Here is a 10839-nt window from a genome sequence, read left to right as displayed (position 1 = left end):
TCACCCCCCCTTCAAATAAAGTGTTACCCTGAACGATTCATTTTTAGGCAACCAAGAAATATTCCTGAAACAAATCACATTCTAAGATCTGCACAGCCAAACATAAAACAGTTTTGCATGCGCTTGTTGTTTTTTTTAAAACCTTTTGCAAGTTGCAGTGCATTAACTAAACTTCAGGTTTGCTGTACAACGGATTTGTTTGTGTGTGTGTGTGTACACTGCAGCATGTGAAGATGTGATGCCAACTATGATCCCTGGAAAGTGGATGAATGACAAAGATGTGGATTTTTTTTTCCTTTTTACCCCAATCCTATTCCCCCTTCCATCTCGCTTAGAGAGAAGTGGTGAGGGGCAATGAAGAAGAATCTGTCAGTTCTACCTGATGGCCCTGCACACCATTCACTCTCTGTGCAGAGCTCATCCCTGAAGACGCCACTCTGTCAAAAATGTGACACGCCAGTGGAGAGCAGCCTTTCTCCAGCTCAAGCCGAAGGTGACAGAGGAGCAGGAGAGCCTCTTAAACCTACTGTCACTCGTCAGTCTGAGGGCACCTAAAGCCACAAGTTGAATTTCACATTTAGTGGTGAAACATTGCAGATGCTGGCACAATGCATGGGGCGTGCGACACACTCCGTACACCCCCGCATCCGCAAGCACACGCACAAAAAACCTTGTCACTCAGGCAAACACGGTACGTGATTCGACACAAGATGGAGGCTGCTTATGTAACACTTGATTCATTTCATAGGTGTAATTGAGTGTCTTGTTTGGGCTGCGAGGAAGAGGCTCTTGGCAGCAGCAATTTCATAGCTGGCATTCATCAAAATCTGCCAAAGCAACACAAAGATCTGTTTTGGAAGTAAAAAAAAAAATAATAAAAAAATAGAGTTGACACAAAAGTAATTATGTTGATTTATTTTACATGCAAAACATACACGTCTTGTTAGGCTTTCAGTAAAAATGCATAAGCAGTGAAAAAGGTAAACAAAGTACTGTTTATTATCCCTTTTAACGTCAGATTTAAAAAAAATGTTTTCTTCACATTATGTTTTCCCCAAGTTAATTGCTTTCTGAGGGAGAGCAGAAATTAATTCCAAACTTCACATTAATTCAAAATACATGTAAATTAAAGTGGTTTTCTTTGCACAAACAAACTTTGCACAAAAACATCTTAGAAGTTTAGTTTAAATTCAGAGAACCTTCCAGTACTTAGTGTCTCCTATTCAGCTTTGTGTAAAGACTCCCCGATCCGAGATATGAAATATGCGTTCACAATGTAAACATGGTTAATGAGGCCTCATAGGTAACAGCTCATCCACATTCACAACAGAAAGGGAGGCAGGGACCTTCTTGTAAATTCGATGGGGATTTCAGTGTTCAGTGCACGCTTAATATTCTCCACAGATCACAAACTCCACAGATTTAACAAATGGCTCTTTCCATTCAAGATGGCAGAGAAATGACCTGAACTTACAGCTGAAATATTCAGTTTAAATGAAGATAAATTCTAACAAAACATAATATACCAAGTGTGTAGTGTTTCAGCACAGGCAAGGTAAAAAGAATACTCAACCTGGAGTAGCATATCTAGATATCAAGCGTTTGGTTCGGGTAATGTTAGTGGTTTATTTCCCTGCAGAACTGCTAAATAGTTCATCACTCATATAATGTAGGTCACTTCAACTGGAAATTATACATCGACTATTCCAAACTCCCAAAACACAATCTCATTAGACTCACAGTGGAAGAGGAGCGGAACAGCTTCTCCTGTAGCATAGACAGACTATATTATTTGACTTTGATAAATTCAACACACAAATTCTTTCAAAATATCTCTAAAGAAAGTCTAACACTCAGTCTTATTGTAACCCCCCCCCACACACACACACACGCACACACACAGCTCGTTTTTATATGCATTTTTCTTAGAGGTGATGAATTCAAAGCAGTAGATATTTTTCTGGCTGTTGGCAGGTTTTGTTTCCAGCAGTAAGGAGTCTGTAATGCAGTCGGGAATGCAGCATGGAGAAGTTTCTCACGGTTACATAATGTTTAAAGTTCTTCAAAAAAGGCCACCCTTGACTTGGTGCTTTGTAGTGTAAGCTGTGAAGGACAAAAAAAAAGTCATAAAAAGGTTTACTTCAGTGAGAGAAAATGCAAGTGTCAAATGTACAGCAGGGTAGCAATCAATACAGACGCAAAATACATAAAAAAAAGAACAAGTGCCTGGAGAAAACAACCACAGCTTGCCCTCTCGATTAGCCTTTCTTTCAAATCTATACAACCCTGCAAAAATATTGATACCCCAGACACATTTAGTAGCTTTAATAAATATGTAGGTTACAGCCACAAACCTCAAAGTATTTTAATTTGATTTTACTATAAGTTATTAATCAGTCTGTATTTTGAAAGTGAAAGGGAAATTATACATGGTTTTCAAAACTTTTACAAATAATCTGAAAAGTGTGGCATACATTTGTATTAATCCAATACCCTATATGAAATACAATGCAATCAGTCTGTTCTAAAGGACATTTTACAATGCCATCATTGTAGGCTACTGGATTCCAGATGTCATCAATTAATTATTTTATTGTAAAGGACATATTCAGCCTGTTGGATTGACAGATGGTATTGCCTATGATACTAAAGGGTCAGATAGAGAACTGTAAGCATTTTAACAGCAGACAAGGGAGAAGGTACCATGTAAAATGTGTAATTATCTCTACAGGGGAGCTATGATGGAACAGTGCAGATCAAGCACTGGAACACAATTAATCCAAATTCAAATTTCTCAAGCTGGGCTTTGGCAATGGACTAGCCAAAGCCCAGACCTAAACTGAACTAAAAATCTGGGGCTAGACCTGAAAATGAGTATTCAGACATGGAGAGGGGCTGAGTGCAAATGTACACCACACTTTTCAGATTTGTTTTGCAAGTAAAATGCAAACCATATAAGTTTTTCCCTCCACTTCACAATTGTGCACTACTTCACATAAAATCAAGATAAAACGAAATGGAGCTTATGGTTGCAACGTAACAAAATGTGAAAAAGTTCAAAGGATTTAAATACTTTTGCAAGGCACTACACCCCCCAATGAATGCACCATGAAACAGTTTACAGCAAATGAATGGTTAAAAAAAAATCTTGTTGGGTAAAAAATTATTACTTAAACATGGGTTTTGCTATTTTCCTGCTGTCAACAGCCGCTTTAGAGTGTGCATTCACGAGCGTGCAATGCAGGAAGCTGTGGCACCCTGGCTGAGTTTCTTTTCATGGGAGTTGGCTGCGTCAGAGGAGTCTGCTGCGGTGTCAGGGTTTGGAAGTGTTCCACAATTCAAATTTCTCAAACTGTGACAATTCAAGGATCAAACAATGCCATTTTCCTTTGTTCATGCTCTGGATTCGGTGCACACGTCAAATGTTCTTCTAAAATCAGTGATAAAGAATGTATGACAATTCTTCCCTTCAGGAAAAAGTAGAAGTACTCAACTTTCAGAATTTTTAAGGTCGTCCCATTAAAAATGTAATTACAGACTGCAGAGCCCGTGGCTGCACTGCTGTCAGGGGAAGGCCACACTCGAGGGGTTTTGTCATGGACCATTAGAAGTCAGCCGTCCCAGACTACTCTCAGATACAGATGAAATACGAATACCAGGTTGTACATTATGTGTAAAACATAACCTGTACATGTCTTGTGAAAACTATGATGTTTATCTTACTGGCCCTTGCTGTCACTATTACCAAATCAACACCTTTCCATGTTAAATCACTACGAAGGTGGTTTGAACATGCTATTTTTTTAAGTTAAAAGTTCTGCTTAAAGACGGTCCACAAAATCTGCAGCATTGCAATAAATGCATCTCCTAAGCTTAAACTTTTAAATTAGAAGAGAGATTTAGAAATACCATCATATGTGGGTTTTTTTTTTTTTTTGGTTTTTTGCTTTTTTGTCCTTCCAGAGAGTTTTTTATGGTCCACAATAAAACAAAATCAACAAACAGGTTATTTATTTACAGCTCTCTGTAGTAAAAAAAAAAAAAGTGGAGTAGTTCAGTTTAATCCTCAGGCTTTCCTTTAAATTTGTCTCAAAAAGAAAAAAAAAAAGTAATAACAGTATATTTAACTGGGACCTGCAAACCAATTGCATCATATGTCATGAGAGCCAAGGAGACAGATTGAAGACAGGTCCACATGGCTGAAAATGAAACATAATCCATAATCCAACATGATGCAAACTGTTCAGTTCTAGTCCCTTGTTGCATTAAGGGACTAGAACCGCTATGCTATTAGAACTGCTATACTATTTAATGTATAGCAGTGGGTTTGTGTGTCAGCTGTATGAATTATGTAACATGTCACATAATTGAGGCGAAACAGCAGAATAAGATTTATGAACGGTGATAATGCAGAGAAAATCAATCAACTAAAAAACATGAAAATGTAAATTTGCATTGGTTTAATCTCTGGAGTTTATCATTATCCCAGTCACTGTTTGTTTCAACCTTTCCTCAGAATGCATCATAGTGTGAGTCATATTCTGGGTCAAACATGTAAAATAGAACAGAACGGCTTCCAGCAGAAATATTTCCTCTATCGAAGCTTCCAAACAAAAAGCCTGCCTGACTCAACGAAAATGCTGCAGAATCCATATAAGGAAGAGCTAACTCGCTTTTTGAGCAACAAAGCCTCTCTGAAACTCTTAATCTTTGTCAGCTCTTCTATATTCTAATTAGTGGATCCATCTACAGTCTTTCCTTTGAATTCTTTAATATAACTTCACTAGTTCATTAGACTAAACATACAATGTTATTTGGCTTTGTTTTTTAAGTGTGGTTTTTAAAAACTTTGGATTATGGTGAAATTCTTTATTGGAAACATTTTATTTTTTGGTTACAGTTTGCTTTACAAAAAATCCAAACTCCTTGATTGGCTTTAAGTTTCTACTTTTTGTCTCTTCTCTCTGATTCCTAAAGTTAGACAACAAAACTAAATTTTATTCTGCGAGAAGTGGATTTAAATCAATTTAATTTAGCCTTTCACAGCACACTGAAATACTGACTCATATTGTTCAAGAGGAGGAAGAGACAGAGAATAAGTTTCCTTCTTGTACAAGCTACAGGATAACAGGAATTAAAGTGACTGCCAAGGTGAATATTAGACTGCTGAGGATGAAGGAGAACTGTTAGGGAAATCCAGGTTATTTCAGGGAAATGTGGATGAAAGACTTAAGCAAATCCTAGATAAGGTGTGAGAGAGGGATGGATTTGCTGAGCAATATTTACTGATTTATGTGCATTGTCCCTGCAGACAGGTAGCCTGAATATTGCTTATGAGCACAAAACCTTGACTGTACATTGGTTTAACTACCCAATATTGCTGTCCACACAGAAATTCCTCAATTTAGTGTCTACAAATATAATCTGTGAATGGCATTGAATAAATAAAGATAATAAAGACGTTCTTTTCCTCTTCCGTTTCTCTGTGTGGCACTGAGAAAAATACTATTTCTTTCTTACACAGAATCCCCAAAGCTTTCATTTTCTGGTGAGGTTGTTGTAAATGAGCTTTCCCGAAAGGGCTCGGCACAAGCAGAGCAGAAACCGTGACCTGGGAGGAAGGTAAAAGTGCACTGATCCGTATCAAGGAAACGTTCATTAATCATCGTGAGGGAAGAGGAGGTCTGGACGCAGAAAAACGTTGCCTACGGTTGCAGCCGGTTCTGATTCTCTTCCCTAGCAGATAATGTGCTTTGTTCCACATTCCTTTATTGCTCACTCACTTCATCCCCGTCTGTTTATCTCAGTCACTAAGCATTCTCAGCATTTCTCCATTGTTTAACCTCTAGGAGACTCATCAATAAGGGAATATATTAGTTCAACTTAACCTACCTAAAACATCTCTTCTCATTTTGCAGAAATATCTTAGTGCACTTGAAATAAGACAAAACTAGCTTACAAGTAACTTTTCAGCAAGATATAGGAGCTTGTTTTACATTAATATTCCTTAATATCGATAAAAAATACTATTTCCACTGGCAGATTATTTCATGAAGACATTTTTCATATTATAATAAACTGTATTAAAAAAAAAAAAGATTTCTATAATGAAACTCGGAGTGACACTTTAAATGCTTTTAAAATTATTCAACTCTTAGGGTTGCTGTGGTGGTGCAGGGGCAAAGCACAACCCATGTATTGAGGCCTTAGTCCTCATGCTGGTGGTCGCAGGTTTGATTCCCAGCCTGGTGACATTCGCTGCATGTCTTCCCCCTCTTTCTTCTCAAACTACTTTCAAATAAAGGCCACTAGAGCCAACAAAACCTTTAAAAAAATTATTAAACTCCTTACTAGCAAGTACTTAACAGAGCAACATGTTTGTCTGTTATGACCTGCTGCAAACATGACACATAGTTCCTGAGGAATCTTAGCCAATGGCTCACAAGCAAAGACCACTACTTTATTAATATGCGTGGATTTGCTTGCTACGACTACCTTTTTCAAACCCCACCACATATTTTCAACAGAATTGAAGTCAGGCGACTACGATGACCAATCTGGAATCTTCCAGGACCTTTTCTGAATCCAAAGGTTTCTGTCAAGGAAGTAGCCACACAGCATCACAGAGACATCGCTTCACTAAATGTATGGTGTTCCTTTCAGTGCATGCTTCTTTCTTCCCCCTCCAGGCATGCTGCTGATTGGCCCAGAAAGTTCCAGTTTGGATTTACCGCATCACAGAGCAGAATCCCCCAATCTCTTTGGCTTATTTATTTAGTTGTGAGTAAATTAAGACTGACTTTTCTTCTTTAGGGCCAGTGGTCTTGGGGATTCAGGCATGGAGGACTTTGCTGTTTGGCCAACCGTAAAAAACGAAACCTCAGTAACTGCTGCTACAAAGTCTTGCTGAATGTCTTTTGCAGTAAATTGAAGGTTTTTCCACCACCTGCCTCCTCAGCAGATGTCGATGTCATAGTCATTCTAACTTTCAAACTAGGCTTCTAGTGACGTCTCTAACAAGGGAAGCAAAATATTTTTAAGTGCAACTTAAACAATGTAACCAACTAATCTGTTTTGGTTGAAAGGGTGTAGATTATTAAGTGTCCAGAGTGTGAAAAGCAGGAAACGGGACTGCATGCCTCGTTCACTGAAGAGGTTTCATTTTTCATTCAAGATATTTCAATTCTCAACATGGTTTGGATATTTCAACTCATAGGCTGTTTTTGGGAAAATTAGAATTGGAAGAACCATCTACCAGAGTAGTGTAGCAGGTGTTTAACAGGCCAAAACTGTGTTTAATGGTTAGATAGTCTTCAGTTCTTCTTTCAAACATTTACCTTTGTTGAAAACGTGTACAGTGATGCCCTAAAAGGCATTGAGATGTACTGTATGTGGATAGATCAGTCTTGCCTGAAGGGTTAGCTGTTTTGGTTAACAATAAATCTTAGGATTGATTCATAGTTTGTTTGTTTTTTAAATCTCTTTCTCTTCACTTTTCACCACTGTGCAATGTGCCCTTCCTGCCTCAAACAAGATGAATGTTGACCGCCACTGGCTCAATTAAACTAACACTTTTAACTTTGCTCTTTCTCGTCCTTCATGTCAGAGGTTCCCTTATCCATCCAGATGACTAATGACCAAGCAGGAATCAATAAGCACTCTCTTAGCAAGTATATTTTACACCCAGAAACAAAATGGAAAATGCACTCTACTATGCAAGGTCTTCAGAACATAAGTCTATAACTCCAATATCCTGTGTAACTTTTTTTTTTTTTTAAATTAGACTTATACTAGAGAGGTAAGATTAGGGCAGGCAGTTCAAGAGAACAATAGAAACAGATTGTCTATAATGAAAACATAAAATCAGTTATAAGGATAAGATTTAAAGATTTAAATTGCTATTCACTCAGACATGAGATGAGATGAAGAGTTGACATACAAAGCAAAAAAAAACATAACTTCACCTCTCGGTTCTCTAAGGGCTTACATTTTAATACAGTTAATGCTCACTGAGCACGTTCAGAGGTCGCAGTAGAAAATGAATAACGACTACCCATCTCTGAACAGGCTTCATGAACCTGCAGACTGAAGAATGAAGAGGGAACCAAGCGGAGAAAGTTGCTATTAAGTGATGGCTGGAGAATCAATACTTATCTTTGATATAACAGACAGTGAAGCCTGATGTTGTACGAGAGAAAACTATGAATTGATGACGGTCGTCTTTGAAAAGATGGTGCTAAACCAATGTTTCACTCATCAACTCAGGTCATTGAGCTGGTTAGACAGTGATGAATGGAGCATCATAACATCAACAAAATGAATGTGCTGTAGATGTTCAATATTGATAAAGTTTTATACAATTATTTAAGTTCAAAACTTGTTTGTGAAATATTTTTTGAACATAAGCTTATCCAATGTGTGATTTAGATCTCCATACATAAATAAATTAAGTAAATTCCCTCCTTAACTTCACAGAATAAGGAGAATATAAAGTCTAAGTCTTTTTAAAGACACTTGTTAATATTTTTTTTAAGATTTCACAACAAGTTTTAACTTTCTATGAGCAGAACATTTTAAGAGTTGTTTTAATTACTCTAATACCGGGGTGAACAATTCACTTCACTAAGGGCCTATGTGAGAAACTATGATTGTTAATGACGGGACCTTTGGCTGAACTCAATTATTGAAAAATAAATTCTAAGATTCAGCCAAGATCTTCTTTTACTAACATTATCAGATTTTGAAACATGAAAACTGTGCTTCAGTGCATGTTTAGGCTGATCATTGGTTCTGTTTCTATTTAAACAGAACCAATTTATCTCTGACTTCATTCGATAACTACACAAGGGTTGCGCAGTATTCAGCTTTTAGTCATTTCTCTTAAATTTCTCATACATTGCCACTAATTTTATATATATATATATTTATATATATATATATATACCTTTTTAAAGTTGCTTTGCTTGCTGGTCCCCTGTTCTGTGTTCTGGTTGTGAATGATGTCCAGAGGAGTCTCCCGCTCCTTAAGCTTTAGACTTTCAATCTCCGTCTTCAACTCATTCAGCTGCTCTTGCAGGTGTTTGCTCTTCTCCATATATTCGACTCTTAAAAACAAAACACAAAATAGGGTTAAAAATAAACTGTAAAATAATATAATGAGCAAGAACAATTGGAAGGATACACAATTTTAAATGTGGCCATTTGTTTGTCACTGTAGTCCAGCAGCATATAGTGCAGAAAAGTAAGGCTATAAATCAAAATATCAATATTGCTAAGTTGCACATCAATATTGCATTTGTTGATGTTTATGTTTAAAGCATCAGAAAATTGTTTAAAGGGTATCAAAAATCTTTTAAGTCATTAAGAAATTTTATTTTAATTTATTTGAGGAATTTACTAGAAAAAATATGCCTATCCTCCATCTAACTAAATCAGTAAATCATGGACAATCTGCTCAAGAACTAACATTTCCAACCAAATATTTAGACTTCAATCAACTAACTCATTCTTGTCCAAGTTTTATTTCTGCTCGCTTTAAATGTCTCAAAAAAAAAATAGTTCAGGTAAATGGCCTGAATGCAGGCAGCATAACTACGTATAAATAATGCTGAGGGCCATGTGTTCAACAAACCCTGGAAGTAAAAAGTGGATTTTTAAAACTAACATGGTCTTTATGGCGCAACTCTGCAACATGTATGTCTTCTAAAAATATTGATATATTAACTCCCTTCTCTTGATTAAAGATTTAATCTTCAAAGGCCTTATTCATATGGTACGACAGTACTAGAAATTCTAAAAAGTGCAAACTAAACTTCCCAACATGGACAGGTAACTCACTTCTCCTTCTCAATCTCCATGGACAGGCGTTTCATGTCGGTGTCTTTGAAGTCAAAACTGAGATTCTCCCTGCTAAAGTTAAGTTCTTGAGGGACGCTGTCAGATGGAAGTCCAGGTGACTACAATAGAAAAAGGAATCAAAGATGGGTTTTCAATCAATAAAAAGTATGAGAAGAGAGTAGAGAAAGATAGAAATTAGCACATGGATCAAAATGACACAAAAGTACGAAAAAAATGACTGAAACGTGTAGAAATCCCCCTCCCCATCAATGCAGCGGAAAATATGCATTTATATGCCATGAGATACATCTGAAATAAACTGTGGCATGCAAAAATCAGACTGATTAAAGCTGCTGTCATGCTGTTTCCTATCTTAACGATATCACATTACAAAATGTGTCAAACCAAACCAAATCTGGGGAAATGAAGCAAATTTTGCTACACATTAAGTTTTGTCACGTCTTTTAAGTAAGTGTGTCATTTTTTAATGTGCTTCCTTTCTAAATGGTGCATGTGTAATGGGATCAAGGGTGTGGAGTTCACTGTGTCCTGCTGCATCAGGATGGGGTACATTAATTATGGCTCAACTGACCATCTAGGAATGAAATTTCAATGTTCTGAGTGTCTTCAACTGATTAGGTAATTATTAATCGAATTACTTAGTAAGTGGGTCAGGCTATCGGTTTAAAGCATGCTGAATGAAGTGAATCCTCATTTTTGCGATCTACATATTTTTGGTATATATGGTGTGCGAGCGTACAATGTGGTAATGATGCCATCACATATTTCAACATGTTCAAAAAATCTCTGTCAGCCTAACTTGGCTTGGGCTCAAATTATCCATGTACTGTAGCGTGAAATGAAAAGTAAAGCAACACCAGAGCATTATTCACCTTAGGCAGCAGATCTTTATATGTGACTGGAAGGCAGGACAGATATGCAGCAGTGTGACACAAGTATAGGAAATGAACTTGGATCAAATAGTAGCATAAACCTAGTACA

At 37.0% G+C, this 10839-nt stretch overlaps 1 protein-coding gene across 1 annotated transcript in view; it reads right to left on the bottom strand.

The window, feature by feature from the left end:
- Positions 1–900: 900 nt before the first annotated feature.
- Positions 901–10839, bottom strand: part of nf2a (NF2, moesin-ezrin-radixin like (MERLIN) tumor suppressor a) — a 35179-nt gene continuing 25240 nt past the window's right edge. Inside the window, exons 14-16 of the mRNA XM_015028829.1 lie at positions 9838–9956; positions 8945–9104; positions 901–2103 (exon numbers count right to left, since the gene is read on the bottom strand). Coding sequence (XP_014884315.1) covers positions 2053–2103; positions 8945–9104; positions 9838–9956 — 330 coding nt within the window. The 3' untranslated portion in view covers positions 901–2052. The remainder of the gene's footprint in view (positions 2104–8944; positions 9105–9837; positions 9957–10839) is intronic.

Source organism: Poecilia latipinna, unplaced genomic scaffold (assembly GCF_001443285.1).
Source record: "Poecilia latipinna isolate Pla-1442-1.1 unplaced genomic scaffold, P_latipinna-1.0 Scaffold136, whole genome shotgun sequence".
Lineage (NCBI taxonomy): Eukaryota > Metazoa > Chordata > Actinopteri > Cyprinodontiformes > Poeciliidae > Poecilia > Poecilia latipinna.
This window is presented reverse-complemented; position numbering and strand designations above follow the sequence as displayed.